We start from the raw sequence: 26777 nt of genomic DNA on the forward strand, positions 1-26777 counted from the left end.
AAATTTCAAAGCGTACGGTTGGCGGAAACGGAAAAAAACAATTAAAAATAAAACGAAATAAGGAATATTTAAAGAAATATGCCTTTAATATTAAAATAGTAAAAAATAAAATATAAATAAAAAATCGCTTTGTCACAAAAGAACATTCATGCATCATTATTAAGCAAATAAATCGATGAATTTGCGGGCAAATAGAAATAAATATTATTAATTGTCTAGTATTTGTTTTTCTTGATATTTTGTGTTAGAAAAATAAACATAGAAATTTCAATTTTATTTAATATTTGCAATTACAAGTGAATGTTTTAAATTTATAAAAGTGCTAAGAAATCAAAAAAAAAAAAAAAAACAAAAAGAGTTTTTTAATCATAAAAATTATATTCAAGAAATTTAAATAAAATGTGTCGTGTTTTCCACATTATTTGTGTGGCTTTACTGTTTAACCAATTGCACGGATTATGGGCTTTAACAGACAATGTTTCGGTTGAGCCTAGACCTTCATATTTGACTTCTACTGAAATGGAATTATATCGTCATAGTTTGGAATTCATAGAAGAGGCCGCCTGTCGTAGAGATTTAAATGCAACTTTAAGGGGTATTTTAAATGGCCAGCAGTGGGCAACTTCAAGTAAGTTTTGTTTACATTTTTAAAAGTTTTTTTATAAATAATTCATAACATGTTTGGCTAATTTCAAGTTAAACAATAATATTTAACAGTCACTGTGATTCATTGTGTAGATTTATTAATCCAGATGGGATCGATGTCAATTCACTTACATAAATTGAAGTTGGTTGGTGTTTAGTAAACAAAATATAAAAAAAAAAAACAATTTTATAAAAAAATTAATTTTCTTTTTATAGAATATTTTTGATAAATTTTCTTTTCCGAAAAATTTAGTTCTTTATTACAAATTTTGACAGATTTTCTTTTTATGGAACATTTTATTATACCCTACACCACTATAGTGGGGAGGGTATTATACGTTTGTGCTGATGTTTGTAACACACAAAAATATTGGTCCTACACCCACCTTTAAGTATACCGATCGACTCAGAATCACATTTTCGATTAAGACATGTCCGTCCGTCTGTCCGGCTGGCTGGCTATCCATGTAAACCTTGTGCGCAAGGTACAGGCCGCAATTTTCGAGATAATTTGATGAAATTTGGACCAAGCATGTTTTTTGGCACAAGGACGAAGCCTATTGAAAATGGTTGAAATCGGTCCATTATTTCACCTAGCCCCCATACAACCGTACCTCCCGATTTGGGCTTTTTATGCCATAATTACGTCAAATATACTATTATCTCTCTAAAAATTGGCACAAATAAGTTTCATATAAGTATAAATGACACTGCAGATTTTCGTTATGATCAACCCTTATTTGACCTTAGCCCCCATACAAACCCCCCTTCAAAAAATGTCTTAAACGTCTAAAATTGACTTGTAACCATTTGTATCGCAATGAAACTCAACATAATTAACTATTATTTAAAAATATATCCTTTTCCCAAATTTAATGAGGATCGGCCCATTTTTGACCTATACACCTATATAAAGCATCATTTAGAAAATTTGTTTTTTATCAACAAATTGCTTAAATACTTTGGAATTAACGTAAAATTCAACATAAAAGTTTCTTTGTGAAAAATAAAAATTTTTAAAATATACTCATGGTGTAGGGTATTATATGGTCGGCCATGCCCGACTATACTTTCCAACTTGTTTTCTATTAAAAATTTTCTTGTTATAGAATTTTTTTAAAAATTTTCCTTTTAATAGGGAACCTAAATTTTTTTTAAAAACTTTCTTTTAGACTTTGACTGTTTAAAATATTACATTAGTTCTTGAAAAATATAAAGTGCTTCACCTTAACTAGAACTGAACTAGAACTGAACTAGAACTGAACTAGAACTGAACTAGAACTGAACTAGAACTAACTAGAACTGAACTAGAACTGAACTAGAACTGAACTAGAACTGAACTAGAACTGAACTAGAACTGAACTAGAACTGAACTAGAACTAGAACTGAACTAGAACTGAACTAGAACTGAACTAGAACTGAACTAGAACTGAACTAGAACTGAACTAGAACTGAACTAGAACTGAACTTGAACTGAACTAGAACTGAACTAGAACTGAACTAGAATTGAACTAGAACTGAACTAGAACTGAACTAGAACTGAACTAGAACTGAACTAGAACTGAACTAGAACTGAACTAGAACTGAACTAGAACTGAACTAGAACTGAACTAGAACTGAACTAGAACTGAACTAGAACTGAACTAGAACTGCAATAGAACTGAACTAGAACTGCAATAGAACTAAACTAGAACTGAAATAGAACTGAACTAGAACTTTATGAAAAGAATGGTTACTATCTATTAATTTTTAGATAAAAATAATTAATTGACCCACTGTTATATTTATAGCTTAAAATTATTAACCAATAGGAACATACATTTTTTGACGTTAGAGCTCCTAAATGCGTAGAAAGTTTTAATTATGTTCGCCTTAGCAGAATTAATTAAGATTTTTTTTTTGTAAAAATGTCTTTCTATATTTATGTATGCTGTCATTAACTCAATCATTAGTTTATTTATATATTAAAAACTTTCCTTGACATTTTTTACAATAAAAAATATAATTAATATCTTTAATTATTCAAAATTAGTTAAATATAGAAATTATTTTTTTAATTAATTATAATATTTCTTTTTGTTTAGTTTTAATAACAAATTACTGTTGTCTTTATAAAATAGACATAAGACCGCACACTGATTTAGCAAATTAATTAATATGGTGGAGAGTATTGGCAGAACTGAACTAGAACTCAACTAGAACTTAACTACTTAGAACTGAACTAGAACTGAATGAATGAATAAATAAATAAATTTATGAAAAGAATGGTTACCCTATTAATTTTTAGATAAAAATAATAAATTGTCCCAATTTTACATTTATAGGTGAAAATTATTAACCAATAGGAATAAAGATTGTGTGACGTCAGAAACTCCTACATATATACGCAGAAAGTTTTAATTATGTTAGCCTGACGATAATTAAGATTTTTTTGTAAAATATGCCAATCTATATTTATGCTGTCATTATAGCTCAATCATTAATTTATTTATATATTTATGAACTAGAACTGAACTATGGGACCTCTAACATGCTAGAGAAGGGAACTTACGGTGGATGTAATTTTCCCAAGATGTTAATGTTGAAATTGAATAAATGTAAAAAATGAACTCTGATAAAAGCCGATTTTAATTTAAATTATTCATATATCCGATATAATTTTAACGAACGAAATGTGTGTACTTTTAACAAACTTTGTTTATAATGCTCACATGTGAAATAAGTCGATTCAATTTAACATCTCAATATACGATTTCAATTAATTATTAATACAAAATTTTTGTATTAATAAATACAAAATAAAATATTTACACACCTACGTATCAAAATTACATCTAAACTCGTAACATAAAGACATAAATGTTTAACATATTTTGTTAACAAATAATATTAATTCTAACGAATTTCATAAAAAAGGGTTAATGTACTGAAACTGAATACAACGACATCTATTCGACAAAAGTTATTAACCCATAGTTAAGGGGTTAACAGCCAGCGCCTAAATAATTAACACCCCATATATGACTGAGAGAAAACTATTGATTGACTAAACCTTTACCCTTGAACTTCAAAGATTTCATCACAGAAAACCACAAATATCATATTCAAAATCATGAGTAAATTCATGATAATCATTATAAATATTTACTTTTGGTTAGTAGTTTCCCAACCAACTAAAACTTAAAAAACACAATTCATCAAATTTAGAACATGAATGCAAATTGTTATTAAAAAAGCAAATGTCCAACCAACAAACATATCACTTTTTCACACATCTTAATTAATTGATAAACAAATTGAAGTTTTTTCCTTTTAAAACGAAAAAAAAAAACTTTAAAATGATTTGACTTGTCATTTGAAAACGTAATCATTTGATTTGTTTTTAGTTTTGTTTGCAATTTTTGTCATCTTTCACTTCAGACAGAAAATATTAAATAAATTTTATTTACCGTATAGAAGCAAGTAGTTTTTTGAGGGTAAATAACGGGGAAATATTGTGTCATGTAGACTAGGAATGATTTCAGATTTTCATTTTAGGGCGATAATGGTTATTCGACAATTTTAAGAACAGGAAGTAGTATTTAGTTTAAAGATAGATAGATGGAGAGATAGATAGATAGATGATAGATAGATAGATAGATAGATAGATAGATAGATAGATAGATAGATAGATAGATAGATAGAGATAGATAGATAGATAGGATAGATTAGATTAGATAGATAGATAGATAGATAGATAGATAGAATAGATAGATAGATAGATAGATAGATAGATGATAGTAGATAGATAGATAGATAGATAGATAGATAGATAGATAGGTAGATAGATAGATAGATAGATAGATAGATAGATAGTAGATAGATAGATAGATAGATAGATAGATAGAATAGATAGATAGATAGATAGATAGATAGATAGATAGATAGATAGATAGATAGATAGATAGATAGATAGATAGATAGATAGATAGATAGATAGATAGATAGATAGATAGATAGATAGATAGATAGATAGATAGATAGATAGATAGATAGATAGATAGATAGATAGATAGATAGATAGATAGATAGATAGATAGATAATAGATAGATAGATAGATAGATAGATAGATAGATAGTAGATAGATAGATAGATAGATAGATAGATAGATAGATAGATAGATAGATAGATAGATAGATAGATAGATAGATAGATAGATAGATAGATAGATAGATAGATAGATAGATAGATATAGATAGATAGATAGATAGATAGATAGATAGATAGATAGATAGATAGATAGATAGATAGATAGATAGATAGATAGATAGATAGATGATAGATAGATAGATAGATAGATAGATAGATAGTACGATAGATAGATAGATAGATAGATAGAGATAGATAGATAGATAGATAGATAGATAGATAGATAGATAGATAGATAGATAGATAGATAGATAGATAGATAGATAGATAGATAGATAGATAGATAGATAATAGATAGATAGATAGATAGATAGATAGATAGATAGATAGATAGATAGATAGATAGATAGAAGATAGATAGATAGATAGATAGATAGATAGATAGATAGATAGATAGAAGATAGATAGATAGATAGATAGATAGATAGATAGATAGATAGATAGATAGATAGATAGATAGATAGATAGATAGATAGATAGATAGATAGATAGATAGATAGATAGATAGATAGATAGATAGATAGATAGATAGATAGATAGATAGATAGATAGATAGATAGATAGATAGATAGATAGATAGATAGATAGATAGATAGATAGATAGATAGATAGATAGATAGATAGATAGATAGATAGATAGATAGATAGATAGATAGATAGATAGATAGATAGATAGATAGATAGATAGATAGATAGATAGATAGATAGATAGATAGATAGATAGATAGATAGATAGATAGATAGATAGATAGATAGATAGATAGATAGATAGATAGATAGATAGATAGATAGATAGATAGATAGATAGATAGATAGATAGATGATAGATAGATAGATAGATAGATAGATAGATAGATAGATAGATAGATAGATAGATAGATAGATAGATAGATAGATAGATAGATAGATAGATAGATAGATAGATAGATAGATAGATAGATAGATAGATAGATAGATAGATAGATAGATAGATAGATAGATAGATAGATAGATAGATAGATAGATAGATAGATAGATAGATAGATAGATAGATAGATAGATAGATAGATAGATAGATAGATAGATAGATAGATAGATAGATAGATAGATAGATAGATAGATAGATAGATAGATAGATAGATAGATAGATAGATAGATAGATAGATAGATAGATAGATAGATAGATAGATAGATAGATAGATAGATAGATAGATAGATAGATAGATAGATAGATAGATAGATAGATAGATAGATAGATAGATAGATAGATAGATAGATAGATAGATAGATAGATAGATAGATAGATAGATAGATAGATAGATAGATAGATAGATAGATAGATAGATAGATAGATAGATAGATAGATAGATAGATAGATAGATAGATAGATAGATAGATAGATAGATAGATAGATAGATAGATAGATAGATAGATAGATAGATAGATAGATAGATAGATAGATAGATAGATAGATAGATAGATAGATAGATAGATAGATAGATAGATAGATAGATAGATAGATAGATAGATAGATAGATAGATAGATAGATAGATAGATAGATAGATAGATAGATAGATAGATAGATAGATAGATAGATAGATAGATAGATAGATAGATAGATAGATAGATAGATAGATAGATAGATAGATAGATAGATAGATAGATAGATAGATAGATAGATAGATAGATAGATAGATAGATAGATAGATAGATAGATAGATAGATAGATAGATAGATAGATAGATAGATAGATAGATAGATAGATAGATAGATAGATAGATAGATAGATAGATAGATAGATAGATAGATAGATAGATAGATAGATAGATAGATAGATAGATAGATAGATAGATAGATAGATAGATAGATAGATAGATAGATAGATAGATAGATAGATAGATAGTTAGATTTCAATTTTTTAAAGTTTTGGATGATTTATGATTTAAAGTTTTGAATTAATTAACATTATGATTGTTTTAATTAAATTCTTGTGTTAAAGCTACTAAAGTATATAAATATTTAATTTGAACTTTAATTGAAACCCAATACTGAATGTGTTCTGATGCAATTGTCATATACAGTTTGGTGAAAGGTGCAAATTTGAATATTTTTTGATTGTTTCAATCATTTTTGTTATTGAAATCAATGTATGCTAATGCATTCAAAAGTTGTGTATTGTTTTATTAACAATTTAACTTTGACATGTTAAAAGCTAAATTTGTTTTTTCAAAAACAATGTAATAATAAAATGAAAGGTCTCATGGTTTAAAGACTTTACATGTTGCAATTAATGAGATTTAATCAAAAATATGTACATATAAAAAAATGCCCTTAAGCTAAATTATTGTGTAATTATGGTATTTTTTGATAAATACTATTTTGAATTTAAATAAATTTATTTCAGTTGTGTAAAAACTCTTTAAGGAAATATTTATTATAAGAAATACAGAGTTAAAATTAGCCAACAAATGATTGAAAAGGTTGAAATTCAGAAATACATTTTCATATTAATACTATATCCTCTACAAAAACCTGTTACAATGACCAAGTTATTGACCTTTTTTTTTTGTTTAAAACTAATAATACCAAAAAATCTGACTAAATTTCCATAACTGTCTGTTCGCCTACTAGTGCGAGTTTGTTTTCGTCACTTTATAACGGTCAGTTCAGTTTTAAATTAAAACAACAAAATAAGTGTTTTTGTTTGACAACTTAAGCTATCTCTTGACACATGAGATTTTGTCGTTTTATACATTTGTATTGTATCATCGTATAATCGTCTAAAAGTGCTTAAAATGACACTTGACGTTTTGTAAATTTGTAAACAATAATATTGATAATTGTAGAAGACAAATAAGTCTAAAGTTTAACACTTGTATTCTTTTTGCAATTTTTGTTTACACTTGAGGGGATTTTCCCAAAGGAAATTTCTTCCGGTATAATTTTCAAGGTTAATAAGTGGAAATGGTTATAAAGTTTTATTTAATACGAATTGTAGTTTTCTTTCCTTAACAATTGCTGTGTTTTTGTTGCTATTATTGAACGCTAACGCTCAAAGTTAGCAACAAAACGTTAGCAACATTACTTGACTTGGCATCACCTCATAGAAAAAATCAGATAAATCTTGAAATTATTTAAAATTTCTTGAAAATGTTTGTTCATTTGTTAATTTTTTTGTAATTTAAATTTTATTTTATTTCAGAACTGAACTAGAACTGAACTGAACTGAACTAGAAACTGAACTAGAACTGAACTAGAACTGAACTAGAACTGAAACTAGAACTGAACTAGAACTGAACTAGAACTGAACTAGAACTGAACTAGAACTGAACTAGAACTGAACTAGAACTGAACTAGAACTGAACTAGAACTGAACTAGAACTGAACTAGAACTGAACTAGAACTGAACTAGAACTGAACTAGAACTGAACTAGACTGAACTAGAACAGAACTCGAACTGAACTAGAAGAACTAGAACTGAACTAGAACTGAACTAGAACTGAACTAGAACTGAACTAGAACTGAACTAGAACTGAACTAGAACTGAACTAGAACTGAACTAGAACTGAACTAGAACTGAACTAGAACTGAACTAGACTGAACTAGAACTGAACTAGAACTGAACTAGAACTGAACTAGAAATGAACTAGAACTGAACTAGAAACTGAACTAGAACTGAACTAGAACTGAACTAGAACTGAACTAGAACTGAACTAGAACTGAACTAGAACTGAACTAGAACTGAACTAGAACTGAACTAGAACTGAACTAGAACTGAACTAGAACTGAACTAGAACTGAACTAGAACTGAACTAGAACTGAACTAGAACTGAACTAGAACTGAACTAGAACTGAACTAGAACTGAACTAGAAACTGAACTAGAACTGAACTAAACTGAACTAGAACTGAACTAGAACTGAACTAGAACTGAACTAGAACTGAACTAGAACTGAACTAGAACTGAACTAGAACTGAACTAGAACTGAACTAGAACTGAACTAGAACTGAACTAGAACTGAACTAGAACTGAACTAGAACTGAACTAGAACTGAACTAGAACTGAACTAGAACTGAACTAGAACTGAACTAGAACTGAACTAGAACTGAACTAGAACAGAAACTGAACTAGAACTGAACTAGAACTGAACTAGAACTGAACTAGAACTGAACTAGAACTGAACTAGAACTGAACTAGAACTGAACTAGAACTGAACTAGAACTGAACTAGAACTGAACTAGAACTGAACTAGAACTGAACTATAACTGAACTATAACTGAACTAGAACTGAACTAGAACTGAACTAGAACTGAACTAGAACTAGAACTGAACTAGAACTGAACTAGAACTGAACTAGAACTGAACTAGAACTGAACTACAACTGAACTACAACTGAACTACAACTGAACTAGAACTGAACTAGATCTGAACTAGAACTGAATTAGAATAGAACTAGAACTAAACTTGTTCTTGTATCAATCCAATAGAACTGAATTAGAACTGAACTAGAACTGAACTAGAACTGAACTAGAACTGAACTAGAACTGAACTAGAACTGAACTAGAACTGAACTAGAACTGAACTAGAACTGAACTAGAACTAACTAAACTGAACTGAACTGAACTAGAACTGAACTAGAACTGAACTAGAACTAGAACTGAACTAGAACTGAACTAGAACTGAACTAGAACTGAACTAGAACTGAACTAGAACTGAACTAGAACTGAACTAGAACTGAACTAGAACTGAACTAGAACTGAACTAGAACTGAACTAGAACTGAACTAGAACTGAACTAGAACTGAACTAGAACTGAACTAGAACTGAACTAGAACTGAACTAGAACTGAACTAGAACTGAACTAGAACTGAACTAGAACTGAACTAGAACTGAACTAGAACTGAACTAGAACTGAACTAGAACTGAACTAGAACTGAACTAGAACTGAACTAGAACTGAACTAGAACTGAACTAGAACTGAACTAGAACTGAACTAGAACTGAACTAGAACTGAACTAGAACTGAACTAGAACTGAACTAGAACTGAACTAGAACTGAACTAGAACTGAACTAGAACTGAACTAGAACTGAACTAGAACTGAACTAGAACTGAACTAGAACTGAACTAGAACTGAACTAGAACTGAACTAGAACGACTAGAACTGAACTAGACTGACTAGAACTAAACTAGAACTGAACTAGAACTGAACTAGAACTGAACTAGAACTGAACTAGAACTGAACTAGAACTGAACTAGAACTATATGTCTATCATATAGAAAAAGGGCCTGTCTAAATGAATCAGTGTCTAAGATTTTGAGTCGGAAATATTTTACATTGAATCCCTCTTCTCATTATTATGAATGACAGTAAAGTTTGTGTCTTAAGTCTTTTCTTGTCAAACATCCGTTAAGCTTTAATACCCCCAATGTTGTCATCAACATGTTGCTGAAAATTTGAAATGTTTCTAAACTCAAAAGATAATTTTAAACTGTACATGACTTATGATGATCAACCAAGCAGTTAAATGTTTATTTTTTATAGAAAACATATTTCATAAATGCCTAAATATACAAAAGAAAAAAAAAAAACAAATTTCAAACATCAAACCATCCAAGCAGTTAATCACTGCAGAATCTTTTTTAACCAACAATTAAGACATCATCAAAACGAAAACTAAGTACTCGTAAAATTGTTTTAAAGTTGATCTATAAAATTGCTCAAAAAGCTCATAAAATGTTATTTAATTTTAAATAATAAATAGGTCACATAAGAGAATACAAATGATTTTGTCAAGATAACAAAATTTGAAGTGGTTTGCAGTAATAAAATAATAGTGAAGTCAGTTACACTTACTATAAGTAATATTTTGAAAAATTATTATTTTTTTTTTACATTTTTGCCTTGTTAATAAATAGAGCATTAATATGATCTATAAACAAAATTATACTAATTTTTTTATATATGCTAATTTCTTTTCAAATAAAATGAAATATTTACTTAAATTTTCTCTGTCATTTGAAACTATTTGCTGCGTTTACTACCGGAACAATTAGATTGATCCACAGCAACAATTGGTATACTTCACTTAAATACAATTTTATATGAGTTTTTTTTTAATTTAGTAAATCTTGACCTTGATATACATACTAGATTCACATATTTTTTTGGGTTTGATTTTAATTAACACGTCTATGCTGTTTATTTAATGGTTTTAGTATAAATTTTTGTAATTAAATTATGTACTTAATCTTATTTATTTACATTTAAATAGTTTTATATACTTACAAATGTTTTAGATCATTTCAAATAATTTGTTAAGATTGTTTCCTTTAAAACAAAGATTACAGTTTATCATTTGGGTGAGACTATAAAAAATCGTTCATTTAAAACAGCACGTGCTTAATCTAGTTTACTTTAAAAATAATAGAAGTGAATTGTAGAGCGATAAATATTTTTTGTATAACTATTTTTGATAAATAATTACGGAATCCAATAAAGACCGATTTGAATGCAAGTAGAACTTTTACAACAAAAGGCTTAAGACATAAATAAATTTTACTTTCAATCACAGTAGTGGAAGCAGGGGTTGCATGGAAAAAGACTTAAGACACAAACATTGTTGCTTTATTTATTTAAAAGACTTAAGGTACAAACACGATTTCAAAGCAAAACAATCAGTTCTAGTTCAGTTATAGATCAGTTCTAGTTCAGTTCTAGTTCAGTTCTAGTTCAGTTCTAGTTCAGTTTAGTTCAGTTCTAGTTCAGTTCTAGTTCAGTTCTAGTTCAGTTCTAGTTCAGTTCTAGTTCAGTTCTAGTTCAGTTCTAGTTCAGTTCTAGTTCAGTTCTAGTTCAGTTCTAGTTCAGTTCTAGTTCAGTTCTAGTTCAGTAGTTCAGTTCTAGTTCAGTTCTAGTTCAGTTCTAGTTCAGTTCTAGTTCAGTTCTAGTTCAGTTCTAGTTCAGTTCTAGTTCAGTTCTAGTTCAGTTCTAGTTCAGTTCTAGTTCAGTTCTAGTTCAGTTCTAGTTCAGTTCTAGTTCAGTTCTAGTTCAGTTCTAGTTCAGTTCTAGTTCAGTTCTAGTTCTAGTTCAGTTCTAGTTCAGTTCTAGTTCAGTTCTAGTTCAGTTCTAGTTCAGTTCTAGTTCAGTTCTAGTTCAGTTCTAGTTCAGTTCTAGTTCAGTTCTAGTTCAGTTCTGTAGTTCTAGTTCAGTTCTAGTTCAGTTCTAGTTCAGTTCTAGTTCAGTTCTAGTTCAGTTCTAGTTCAGTTCTAGTTCAGTTCTAGTTCAGTTCTAGTTCAGTTCTAGTTCAGTTCTAGTTTCAGTTCTAGTTCAGTTCTAGTTCAGTTCTAGTTCAGTTCTAGTTCAGTTCTAGTTCAGTTCTAGTTCAGTTCTAGTTCAGTTCTAGTTCAGTTCTAGTTCAGTTCTAGTTCAGTTCTAGTTCAGTTCTAGTCAGTTCTAGTTCAGTTCTAGTTCAGTTCTAGTTCAGTTCTAGTTCAGTTCTAGTTCAGTTCTAGTTCAGTTCTAGTTCAGTTCTAGTTCAGTTCTAGTTCAGTTCTAGTTCTAGTCAGTTCTAGTTCAGTTCTAGTTCAGTTCTAGTTCAGTTCTAGTTCAGTTCTAGTTCAGTTCTAGTTCAGTTCTAGTTCAGTTCTAGTTCAGTTCTAGTTCAGTTCTAGTTCAGTTCTAGTTCAGTTCTAGTTCAGTTCTAGTTCAGTTCTAGTTCAGTTCTAGTTCAGTTCTAGTTCAGTTCTAGTTCAGTTCTAGTTCAGTTCTAGTTCAGTTCTAGTTCAGTTCTAGTTCAGTTCTAGTTCAGTTCTAGTTCAGTTCTAGTTCAGTTCTAGTTCAGTTCTAGTTCAGTTCTAGTTCAGTTCTAGTTCAGTTCTAGTTCAGTTCTAGTTCAGTTCTAGTTCAGTTCTAGTTCAGTTTAGTTCAGATCTAGTTCAGTTCTAGTTCAGTTCTAGTTCAGTTCTAGTTCAGTTCTAGTTCAATTCTGGTTCAGTTCTAGTTCAGTTCTAGTTCAGTTCTAGTTCAGTTCTAGTTCAGTTCTAGTTCAGTTCTGGTTCAGTTCTGGTTCAGTTCTGGTTCAGTTCTAGTTCAGTTCTAGTTCAGTTCTAGTTCAGTTCTAGTTCAGTTCTAGTTCAGTTCTAGTTCAGTTCTATTTCAGTTCTATTTCAGTTCTAGTTCAGTTCTAGTTCAGTTCTAGTTCAGTTCTAGTTCAGTTCTAGTTCTAGTTCAGTTCTAGTTCAGTTCTAGTTCAGTTCTAGTTCAGTTCTAGTTCAGTTCTAGTTCAGTTCTAGTTCAGTTCTAGTTCAGTTCTAGTTCAGTTCTAGTTCAGTTCTAGTTCAGTTCTAGTTCAGTTCTAGTTCAGTTCTAGTTCAGTTCTAGTTCATTTCTAGTTCAGTTCTAGTTCAGTTCTAGTTCAGTTCTAGTTCAGTTCTAGTTCAGTTCTACTTCAGTTCTAGTTCAGTTCTAGTTCAGTTCTAGTTCAGTTCTAGTTCAGTTCTAGTTCAGTTCTAGTTCAGTTCTAGTTCAGTTCTAGTTCAGTTCTAGTTCAGTTCTAGTTCAGTTCTAGTTCAGTTCTAGTTCAGTTCTAGTTCAATTCGGTCAGTCAACAAACTATAGACTGGTCAACAATATGGACTGGTATATAGTCAAGACTGATCTATAGTTAAGATCAAGTCTATGGACTTGACTATATACTAATGTATAGTCCGGAGTATACATATTCGGATCTACAAACCTGATTACCGACTAATCTGTAGTGTGAATGAATATAGACTTACCTATAGTTAATGTTCGTCAAGATTTATATATTAATATCAACAGATTAAAATATTGTTTAGATTTATTGCATACATATTTCAATATTTAGTTTTAAAGTATTTAAAAACTAATAAATTTTATTAAAGATATTTTAAATTTTGAATGCCCACAATAATGCAGCACGTGAAGTGTTTAACTTTTCGAAACTGGATTTGTTTTTTATGAATAATATTTCACCACAAATTATTTAATTTTTTATAACTGGTGTGGCATTTAGTTAACACATGTAATAAACAAATATTTATTTTGAAAGCTTAAACAGTAGTTTTAAAGATGTTGACTGATGTTTGAGTAGAGTGGACATAAACATTTGGAAATATGTATATGAAATATGAAACCTGTTAACGGTTGTTTTAAAGGTAGCGAATAGGTAGCAGGTAAATTGTTTTAAATATGTTTTTATATTATAATAAAAATTAGTTAATATGAAATTATAAATGTAATACAAATGATTTACACATGTTTATTACAAACAGTGGCACACAAAAGTGAAGAAAGGGGATTTAAAATTAATTAATGTTAATTGTTTTTTTCTCATTTTTGTTACCACTAACATACTTTATAACAATTTTGTTATATGTATTAACAAAAATGTAATTTCCTTGATTCTAACTCAATGCATTCATTCATTGTTCGTTCATTGGCATGTTCAGTGAATGATGTTTAGTTTTATTTTTCCATACAGTCATGACATTTTAATTGATTCACTCAATTTCTATAAAATTGAAAATCATTTATATTTCCTTAATTTTTCAAATACATATTAATTATCTGCCGTGATTTTGTTTATTTAAATTAAAGTTTAATTTAATTGGAATTTTCTCCGATTATTTCTAAAAAAGAGGCGCAGTTAATATCTGAAACTAATACATTGTAAAGGTGTGCAAAGAAAGTGGTATGAAATTATTAAAATTAATTTCCTAATACATAATTATAAATAAATAAAAAATAAATTACGTGCTTAGCAAAGAAAATAATACTTTATTTATAACAATATAAATGCATATTTAAATATTATTATTTAAATAATTTAGACATCAATATGTCCTCGCTGTCAATTCTTGTCATTGAGTTAATATTTATCCCACCACAAAAACAACTTGCTTTTGGCATTAGAGTTGTATTTTTATTGACAGTTTTGAAAACTTTTCTATCTCCACTACATGCATATACTTAATTATTAAAATAATTTCTTACCTTTAATTAATGTTTATTTTCAATCAAAATCTTTAACTTACGTATGTTTTATTTTTCAGTGTTTGATGCCTCTGTCCGTAGTCCTGCTGGCATTGAGAGTGGAATTCTGTATCATTTCGGTCATTATGACCAATGTTTACATACACATAATTTCAAATCTCATTCGGAAGATTCAGCTTACTATGATGTACCCGTTCAAGCTAAATACTGTTTGGTCGATGTAAAAATCGAAGGTCTAACGCCTTTGCAGTCTGGATCACGTGAGAAGCAGGTATGTTTGAAAATATTACAGACTAAATACTAGACTATAATCCATACTTTAGACGATAATATAAACTGGTCTATAGTCCAAACTATTGACTATAGTATGGAATAAAGTCCAGACCCTAGTACGAAATATAGCCTAGACTAGACAAAGACAAAGAACAAACTATAGTTCATACTTTAGACTAGGTTATAATCCAGACTAATCTCCAGACAAGACACTAGGTTATAGTTCAGACTACAAATTATACTATAATTCATACTAAAGATAAGACTTTAGACCAGACTAGACACTAGACTATAACTAAACTGGACTGTAGTCCAGATTATAGACTAGACAATAGTCCAGGCTAGATTTTGGGTTATAGTTTTTAATCTTGACTATAGACCAGACTAATGCCCAGACTATAGACTAAATTACAGTCCTAAGTATAGACTAGATTACAGTCTAGACTGCAGACTAAACTGCAATCAAGACTATAGAATATGCTTTAGTCGGGACTATACTCTGGACTATATAATATAATATGGACTGAAATTCCGACTACAGTCCAGGCCATAGAAAGATTTTGGGTTATAGTTTTTAATCCTGACTATAAACTAGACTAAGGCCCAGACTATAGACTAAATTACAGTCCTAAGTATAGACTAGTTTACAGTCTAGACTGCAGACTAAACTGCAATCAAGACTATATAATATACTTTAGTCGGGAAAAGGCCATAGAAAGTACTATTGTGCAGACTTTAGACTAAACTATAGTTCGAACTATACTCTGAACTACAGAGTATAGTATGTAGACTTCAGTCCCGACTATGGACTAGAATATTGTACAGATTGTAGACTAGACTAAAATTCAGACTAGACACTATGCTACAATCTAGTCTGTAAACTTGACAGTAGTCCAGACTATAAACCAGACTATAATCCAGGCTAGACTCTAAACTATAGTTCAGACTATAACCTAAATATGTATATATATATCTGTCAAATCTTAAAATTATGTGTTAAAGTTTCTAAAATCGCAAATCCAAAAGCAACACGTTTTTGCGATTTACTTAAAATTGAAGAGAACATCATTATTATACGACTAATAATTAGTTTTGAGTCGCAATATCTTTTCACAGCATCTAAATGTAGAATAATAAAACTGATAAATTGCAAAAAAAAAAAAAACTTAATAAAGTTGAAACAGCCTTAAAAATTATAGAAAAAATTTTGCAGAATTATAATTCAACACATTTCAGCAAATAGTCATGATTGTCTGAGTAATAAAAATATAATAAAAAAATGCAGATTCATCTTTAAAACCAGACCATTTTTCACAAATCATAGAATTTTTTTTTATAAATATTCGTCACTAAAGTGCCTTTTTTATTACTATTTATTTTGAATTTCCTATAATTATCTTATTAGATAAAAAAAAGTAATTTTGGAAAAACACTTGAACAAGTAGTATCAAATCGACACTACTAAGTATTCAAATTTATATTGGGCGTGTAATTATTAATAGTAAGTTGATTCCCACTAAAAAACTCATTTTAACGTTACATAATTTTTATGAATTATTGACAAAATTATAAAATAATAAACGCAAATGTGCAAAGAACTATAAATGTTTATGAGTGACTATTATTTAAAAAAAGTAGTAATTAGTAAATAATTTATAATTATTCAGCAGAGCTGTAAGACTTCAAGTTAATAATACTACTTCTAAAAGTTTTGAAATTATTCGGAATTTTACTGCCTGAAGGAACTGTAGACTATATAAGACTTTAGTGCAAACTATAGTCCAAATTATAGACTAAATTATTGACTCGAATATAGCCTAGACTATAGTATATAGACCAGATTGTCTATAGTCATACTATAGTCTAGACTATAATCTAGGCTACAAACTAGACTGTAGATTAGACTATAGACCAGACTATAGACTAGACTATAAACCATACTATAGTCCAGACTATAGTCCAGACTATAAACCAGACTATAGTCCAGATATAAACTAGACTATAGACTAGACTATAGACTAGACTATAGACTAGACTATAGACTAGACTATAGACTAGACTATAGACTAGACTATAGACTAGACTATAGACTAGACTATAGACTAGACTATAGACTAGACTATAGACTAGACTATAGACTAGACTATAGACTAGACTATAGACTAGACTATAGACTAGACTATAGACTAGACTATAGACTAGACTATAGACTAGACTATAGACTAGACTATAGACTAGACTATAGACTAGACTATAGACTAGACTATAGACTAGACTATAGACTAGACTATAGACTAGACTATAGACTAGACTATAGACTAGACTATAGACTAGACTATAGACTAGACTATAGACTAGACTATAGACTAGACTATAGACTAGACTATAGACTAGACTATAGACTAGACTATAGACTAGACTATAGACTAGACTATAGACTAGACTATAGACTAGACTATAGACTAGACTATAGACTAGACTATAGACTAGACTATAGACTAGACTATAGACTAGACTAGACTAGACTAGACATAGACTATAGACTAGACTATAGACTAGACTATAGACTAGACTATAGACTAGACTATAGACTAGACTATAGACTAGACTATAGACTAGACTATAGACTAGACTATAGACTAGACTATAGACTAGACTATAGACTAGACTATAGACTCCAGACTGTAGATTAGACTATAGTCCAGACTATAGATTAGACTATAGTCCAGACTATAGATTAGACTATAGTCCAGACTATAGATTAGACTATAGTCCAGACTATAGATTAGACTATAGTCCAGACTATAGATTAGACTATAGTCCATATTATAGATTAGACTATAGACTATAGATTAGACTATAATCCACATTACAGATTAGACTATAATCCAGACTGTAGATTAGACTATAGATTAGACTATAGTACATACTATAGATCTATATCCGGACTATAGATTAGATTAGAATATAATCCAGACTGTAGATTAGACTATAGTCCAAACTATAGATTAGACTATAGTCCAGACTATAGATTAGACTATAGTCCAGACTATAGATTAGACTATAGTCCAGACTATAGATTAGACTATAGTCCAGACTATAGATTAGACTATAGTCCAGACTATAGATTAGACTATAGTCCAGACTATAGATTAGACTATAGTCCAGACTATAGATTAGACTATAGATTAGACTATAGTCCAGACTATAGATTAGACTATAGGCCAGACTATAGATTAGACTATAGTCCAGACTATAGACTAGACTTTATCCCAGAATATAGATTAGACTATAGATTGAACTACAGTTCAGACTATAGATTAAACTATTTTCCAGCCTATAGATTATACTATAGTTCAGACTATAAATTAGACTATAGTCTAGTCTATAGATTATACTATAGTCCAGATTATAGATTAGACTATAGTCCAGACAATAAATTAGACTATAGTCCATACTATAGATTATACTATAGTCCAGACTATAGATTAGACTATAGTCCAGACTATAGATTAGACTATAATCCAGACTATAGATTACACTATAGTCCAGACTATAGATTAGACTATAGTCCAGATTATAGTCCAGACTATAGTCCATATTATAGATTAGACTATAGTCCAGATTATAGATTAGACTATAATCCACATTACAGATTAGACTATAATCCAGACTGTAGATTAGACTATAGTCCATACTATAGAATATACTATAGTCCGGACTATAGATTAGACTATAGTACAGACTATATATTAGACTATAGCTCAGTCTACAGATTAGACTTTAGTCCAGTCTATAGATTAGACTATAGTCTATACTATAGATTAGACTTTAGTCCAGACTATAGATTAGACTATAGTCCAGATTATAGATTAGACTATAGTCCAGACTATAGATTAGACTATAGTCCAGATTATAGGTTAGACTTTAGTGTAGACTATATATTATACTATAGTCCAGACTATAGATTAGACTATAGTCCATACTAAAGATTATACTATAGTCCAGATTATAGATTAGACTATAGTGTATACTACATATTATACTATAGCCCAGACTATAGATTAGACTCAAAGTATCATAGTAAAACAAATTTATTTCACAATGATTCGATTCCTTTAGATTCTGTTTAGGGTGGAATTATAAAAAAAATGAAAAATGAAAAAAATGAAGAAGATTAATTAGTAAACAATAGCTGTAAGCGAGTCTAATTTAGAAAAATAAACTTTCATTAAGAATTCTTTAAAGAAATTATAAAATCAAATACTTAATTATTATAATAAAATAATAATGAAGTAAAAATTTACTATATTTATAAGTTAATATGCAAGTGTCTTAAAAAATGAAATTATTTTTAGTATTTTAAATAAAAAAAAACTTTATTAAGTAGACAAGGTTGGCTTTTATTTACTTTATAAATAAAAGTTAATATATAAACAAATGTAAATATGTAAATGTATGCATTTTAGCTTTAAACTGTTTTAAAAATGTCCAACTAAAACAAATGCTTAAAGCATGTAAATGACTCTATTACACACATCTTGCAAATTTTATTTTAATAATAATAAAAACAAATTTAATTCACACTCGTATTTTTATTTATCCCAACCCCTCCGCCTGCCAACTACTCACTGACTTTGGTCATCAAGCCATTGGAATTGACAACCCATTGGGGCGTATGTATACCAGCCGCATGTCGTGCTAATGATGTTGCAATTTATTTGCAACATACATTGCAACGCAATGTGACGGTCAACGACAAAATGTGCCAATATAGAGGCGGACATGAGCTGCATATCAGTGAAGGCATGTTTATTTATGCGTAAGTACAAACTGTATTTCTGTTTTATTTTTTTTTAATTAATTTCTTGATTTTTCGATATTATCATTTTTGGTTTGATATTGGCCAATAAGTGTTTTCTGTTGACAAATACTTCTTGTATATTTGGTGTAATTGTGTAATAATTATTTTATTGTTAATTTATTGTCTGTTTTGTGTTTTTTTTTTTCTTTTTGTATTTTCAGTTTGTTTATTTTGTTCTTTTTATTCTTGGCCATATTGAGTACATTGTATCACATCTATTTGATAAGTTCGAAACGCAATGAGGAAAATATTGCAAAAACTTTGGCACGTAATAAAATTTTAAATATCGCTTTGTTATCATTTTCAATAATTGGTAAGAATTCTTAATGGTTTTTAAAATATTTTTTTCAAATCAAATGCATACACAGATTATGGTTTATTTTAAGTTTAAAGGTAATTTTAATAAATTTATTTTTTTACATTCTTTTGAAAACTATTCTACATTTTAAAAAAAGTTTTAATAAAATCGTTTTTTTTAGAAAAATATTTAATTTTAAATTATTTTAATTATGAATAGAATCGGAATAATTTGTCTAATCAAGTATTGTTCAGAATCTGAAAATTTTTTCAAATAAAAAGTTTTTCAGAAACTGAACAATGTTTCCAAAAAATTGGTTAATTTGTCTAGTAAAAGATTTTCAGATTCTAATTAATTTTCCTAATAAGAAGATGTTCAGATTCTGATCAACTTTTCTAGTAAAAACTTGTTCAGATTCTGATCGTCATTTCTAGTAAAAAGTTCTTCAGATTCTCATCAATATTTCTAGTAAAAAATTGTTCAGGTTCTAATTGGAGCGCACAACAGGCCCGATAGTGGCCTAGGTGTATTTCTTCGGATTTGATGTAGTATACATCCTCCTATCAACCTAACCTAACCTAACCTGTTCAGGTTCTGATCAATTTTTCTAGTAAAAAGTTGCTCAGATTCTAATCAACTTTTCTAGTAAAAAGTTGTTTAAATTCTAATGAACTTTTCTTGTAAAAAGGTGTACAGATTCTGATCAACTTTTCTAGTAAAAAGTTGTCTAGATTCTTATCAACTTTTTTAGTAAAAGGTTGTCTAGATTCTGATCAACTTTTTTAGTAAAAAGTTGTTCCGATTCTAATCTACTTTTCTTTTAAAAATGTGTTCAGATACTGATCACATTTTCTAGTAAAAAGTTGTTCAGATTCAACTTTTTACTAGAAAATAGTTGTTCAGATTCTGATCATCATTTCTAGTAAAAAGTTGTTCAGATTCTGATCAACATTTCTAGTAAAAAGTTGTTCCGATTCTGATCAACTTTTTAGTAAAAAGTTGTTCAGATTTTGATCAACTTTTCTAATAAAAAGTTGTTCAGATTCTGATCAACTTTTCTAGTAAAAAGTTGTTCAGATGCTGATCAAATTTTCTAGTAAAAAGTTGTTCCGATTCTGATCAACTATTCTAGTAAAAAGTTGTTCAGATTCTGATCAACTTTTCTAGTAAAAAGTTGTTCAGATTCTGATCAAATTTTCTAGTAAAAAGTTCTTCAGATTCTGATCAACTTTTCTAGTAAAAAGGTATTCAGATTCTGATCAACTTTTCTAGTAAAAAGGTGTTCAGATTCTGATCAACTTTCTTAGTAAAAAGTTGTTCAGATTCTGATCAACTTTTCTAGTAAAAAGTTGTTCAGATTCTAATCAACTTTTCTATTAAAAAGTTATTCAGATTCTAATCAACTTTTCTGGTAAAAAGTTGTTTAGATTCTGATCAACATTTCTAGTTCAGATCAACTTTTCTAGTTCAGATTCTGATCAACTTTTCTAGTCAAAAGGTGTTCAGATTTTGATCATCTTTTCTAATCAAATGTTGTTCAGACGCTGATCAAATTTTCTAGTAAAAAGTTGTTCAGATTCTGATCAGATTTCTAGTTCAGATTCTGATCAACTTTTCTAGTCAAAAGGTATTCAAATTTTGATCAACTTTTCTAATAAAAAGTTGTTCAGATTTGATAAACTTTTCTAATAAAAAGTTGTTCAGATTCTGATCAACTTTTCTAGTAAAAAGTTGTTCAGATGCTGATCAAATTTCCTAGTAAAAAGTTGTTCAGATTCTGATCAACTTTTGTAGTAAAAAGTTGTTCAGATTCTGATCAACTATTCTAGTAAAAAGTTGTTACGATTCTGATCAACTATTCTAGTAAAAAGTTGTTCAGATTCTAATCAACTTTTCTAGTAAAAAGTTGTTCAGATTCTGATCAACTTTTCTAGTAAAAAGGTATTCAGATTCTGATCAACTTTTCTAGTAAAAAGGTATTCAGATTCTGATCAACTTTTCTAGTAAAAAGGTGTTCAGATTCTGATCAACTTTCTTAGTAAAAAGTTGTTCAGATTCTGATCAACTTTTCTAGTAAAAAGTAGTTCAGATTCTAATCAACTTTTCTATTAAAAAGTTATTCAGATTCTAATCAACTTTTCTGGTAAAAAGTTGTTCAGATTCTGATAAAATTTTCTAGTAAAAAGTTGTTCAAATCAACTTTTTAGTTCCGACCAACTTTTACTACCAAAAAATTTTACAAAAATTGATTATTGTTTCTCATAAATTATTATCTAATAAGTTTTAGAATTATTTAAATATTAGTTGTTAATTGAAATATTCAGATTATATACTTTGAAAACCAAAACAATATGTGTAAAATATACGTAATTTATTTACATGAATAAATTCCATTACATTATTTATATTTTATAATTATTTACTCGTATAGATTATTTAATAAATTATTTAATAAAACTATCATGGAATTTTCCATTTACATATTTGTTTTCTTCTAGAAAATATAAAAAAGCTTTTTCAAGCCAGCAAAGATCAATTGGGTTTGAATTCTATTAATGGCATTAAAGCATTGGCCATGTTATTTATCTTGGCTGGTCATGTTTTGTCGTTCATCTACGGCCGTCCAGTCTACAATCAGGAATTCATAGACGAGGTAAGTAGTAAATGAAACATTACATTGCATATTTGCAATATCTACTTGTAGGTATATGTATTATTTACACTAAACTTACAACTAATATAATACAGAGTTTATTTAACAACTAATAAATACTAGAGTGTAATGTAGTCAAATACTTGAATTTCCATTTAGAATTACAAATTAAACTTGTTTTTATTTTTGTTTGTAAACAAAAAAGAAAATTTCGCAATGTTGTTGTTTTTCTAAAACGACAGTTAGTCTTATGGTATTATAAAATTGTTTATATTTCTGGTTTAGTTTAGCTCTAATGAATTTTGCTTTTTTTTTCTCGTTTTCTCTTATTTATAGAATATAAAATCACCTCTGTTTGGTTTTTTGAGCAACTCTCTGTTATTTGTTGACGTTTTCCTTCTATTGAGTGGTTTCTTGTTTTGTCGTATTCTTCTTATTGAATTGGAAAGACGCAAGGGGAAATTAAATGTTTTGATTCTGTATGTTGGCCGTTATATACGTTTGACACCTGCTTATTTGGCCATTATTGGCTTTTATATCACTTGGTTTCCCAGCATTGGCAGTGGGCCGTTGTGGCAGCAGCGCATTGAGAGGGAGCAGGAACGTTGTCAGTTGTCGTGGTGGTCAAATATATTGTATATAAATAATTATATTGGTTCAGGAAAGTTGGTAAGTGATTAATATTTACAAATCTGCTTTTCAGAATCGAATAAACTTTTTTATAAAAGAGTTCTTCAGTTTCAGATCAACTTTTCTATAGAAAAGTTCTTCAATTTCTGATCAACTTTTCTATAGAAAAGTTCTTCAGTTTCTTATCAACTTTTCTATAGAAAAGTTCTTCAGCTTCTGATCAAGTTTTCCATATAATAGTTCTTCAGTTTCTGATCAACTTTTCTATAGAAAAGTTTTTCAGTTTGTGATCAGTTTCTGAAAAGTTTTTCAGTTTCTGATCAACTTTTCTATAGAAAAGTTCTTCAGTTTCTTATCAACTTTTCTATGGAAAAGTTCTTCAGATTCTGATCAAATTTTCCATATAATAGTTTTTCAGTTTCTGATCAACTTTTCTATAGAAAAGTTTTTCAGTTTGTGACCAGTTTCTAATCAATTTTTCTTCAGGTTCTGAAAAACTTTTCTACAGAAAACTTCATCAGATTATGATTATGATCATCAGAAAAGTTCTTCAGATTCTGATCAACTTTTCCATAGAAAAGTTTAACATATTCTAATCAACTTTTCTACAGAAAAGCTCCTAGAAGTCTGATCAACTATTCTATAGAAAAGTTTTTCAGGATTTGATCAGATTCTGATCAACTTTTCCATAAGTTCTTCTAATTTTGAACAACATTATTATAGAAAAATTTTTCCGAATCTGATCATCTTTTCTACTGAAAAGTTGTTCAGATTCTAATCAAATCAAAATCTCTTGCATTATACAACAAATAACCATTTTTTTTATGTAGTGCATGTTTCAATCCTGGTACTTATCGGTGGACTCACAACTTTTCTTTATGGCTCCAATTGTTATATATCTTTTGAATAAGTCACGCAAACATGGTCTAAATTTATTGTTAATCTTAGTGGCGGTTACAGCGGTCATACCATTTATAGTTACATATCTAAATAATTTAGATCCAACTTTAATGATATATCCAAGGTAAAATCGTAAATAAATTCTAATTGAACATAGTGTATTGTATCTATTATAAATGAAATTCCAGTGAAGTTACCGATTTAGCTAGTAATGTTTACTATAGCACTACCTACATTAAGACACACATGAGAGCTTCGGCCTATGTCATAGGAATATTAACTGGTTACCTAGTACATCTGATGCAAGCAAAAAGGTAATGTTATACTATTGTTTAAATAAATTCATATGAAATCGGTTATATTTTATATACATTTTTTTTCTTTTTAGAACAAAATTACCGAAATGGTTTGTACGTTGTTTTTGGTTATTTTCCATTTTCATTGGTGTTGCCTCTATGTTTTCCGTTACACGTTTTTATGTGACTGCCTATAATAATTTGGAAAGTACCATGTATGCTGGTTTTCATAAATTGGGTTGGAATGTAGCTGTTGCTTGGCTTGTACTATCGGTTACAACGGGTCATGCTTCCCGATTGCAAAAGTTTTTAAGTAGTCGCGCGTTTGCTCCTATATCACGTTTAACATATTGTGCTTACCTTTCCAACGGTATAGTCGAATTGTATTATTCGTCTAGTGTAAAGGTGCCGAGTTTTATGGGTTATTTACATTTGGTAAGTTAAGAAATCAATTTTGTTTTGCTTTTATTATATTTATCTGATTTATTACAATTTAAACCCCTTCCATCATATTAAACAGATATGAATTTAACATATTTTCACACTTTCCAAGAGTATTTTACACCTTTATCATCACTATAATGTCATAAATCTACATTCATATATAGTTTCATGAAATATTTTTTTTATATTCCTAATTGACCTTCAAAATTTCTTCACATTTCATCATTTAATTAAAATACAAAATTTATTACAGTGTTAAACTGTTAAAATACTTTAATCTACCACCAATACCATCTTCTTCTTCTTCTTTCTAGTCTACTGACATTTTTGGTCATATCTTGGATACATTTTTAATTGCTTTAATTTTATGTTTATTGTTCGAATCGCCTATACACGCTTTGGAACGCATATTAATGGGCAGTTTCCGTAAGACTACGAATACATCTACCAAAAATAATTCGAATAATATTAATAATAATGATAATCAAACACCTAGTACTTCAGAAGAACAAGCAGCTTAATTTCTAAGATATTAGGTATATATTTTCTTTTTTTAGTTACAAAGAAAATCTCATATTGTGATAATTATTTTCAGAATAGTTATATATTAATTTCTATGTTTATTCATTTCACTATTTTATTTAACACTTGCCCTTTTATTATAATTTATAATCACACTTCACACTATCATCCTTTTTATGAAAAAAGTTTGGGTTTTACGTCACCCTTATTTTATTCCCATTATTTTCTAAACATTTTCATTCTCTTACTGTTTTATTGTTTCATCCTAAGTCTTCTTTTTACATCAATAAGTTACTTAGAATCCTATCAACATTTCAAGTAAAAAATTGCTCAGAATCCGATCAACTTTTTCTTCTTAGGGCTAATCTTTAGGTGAAAGATTAGCGATTAAATTAAAATTAATCCTCGAAAGATGTTTTTGAGTACTCAATTAGTTAATTTTGTTTGCAAGTTTAAGCGCCCAATGGAGGTGGTTTAATCTTAAGCACGAAATGCAAAAGTGTAAACAGCTGATGCAAAAAAATTAATAAAATTTTTATAAATATAAACATTAAAATATTCTATTTATTGATTAGTATAAATTATGGACACTTCAAAATACATTTTTTTTTGTTTTTAATTTAAGTTTTCATTAATTTTCATATTAAATTTACAATTGTCTTCTTCTTTTTTATAAAATATGCATTGTTTTGATAACAAACAGTGAAGTATTCTGTTGTTTTGTATGGCAACACTGCGAAGTTTAATCTTGTACTCAAAAACATCAAAGGGGATTAACATAAGATTAAATTTATTTTTAGATTAACTAATCTGATTATTAATTGGCATTTTTGATTACCATCTCAAAAACCCGCTCTAAGAGTCTGCTTATCTTTTCTAGAAAAAAGTTGCCCAGTGTCTGATTAACTTGGCTAGTAAAAAGTTGCTCAGTATCTGATCAACTATTCTAGCAAAAAATTGTTCGGTATCCTATCAACTTTTCTAGTAAAAAGTTGCTCAGTATCTGATCATTTATTCTAGTAAAAGTTGCTCATTGTCTGAACAACTTTTCTAGTAAAAAGTCATTCAGATT

General features: G+C 28.6%; 1 protein-coding gene across 1 annotated transcript; it reads left to right on the plus strand.

Moving 5' to 3' along the window:
* Window positions 1-26190, plus strand: LOC119610089 (nose resistant to fluoxetine protein 6-like). The gene is made up of 10 exons (XM_037965189.1): window positions 1-628; window positions 14885-15096; window positions 19748-19920; window positions 20124-20275; window positions 22759-22913; window positions 23250-23582; window positions 24374-24567; window positions 24632-24757; window positions 24832-25174; window positions 25498-26190. The coding sequence occupies exons 1-10, from the start codon at window positions 400-402 to the stop codon at window positions 25702-25704; spliced, it is 2124 nt and encodes a 707-aa protein (XP_037821117.1). The 5' UTR covers window positions 1-399; the 3' UTR covers window positions 25705-26190.
* Window positions 26191-26777: the final 587 nt, after the last annotated feature.

This window comes from Lucilia sericata, unplaced genomic scaffold (genome assembly GCF_015586225.1).
Source record: "Lucilia sericata isolate MDLA Ls3-8-SP2 unplaced genomic scaffold, ASM1558622v1 Contig001115F_arrow, whole genome shotgun sequence".
Lineage (NCBI taxonomy): Eukaryota > Metazoa > Arthropoda > Insecta > Diptera > Calliphoridae > Lucilia > Lucilia sericata.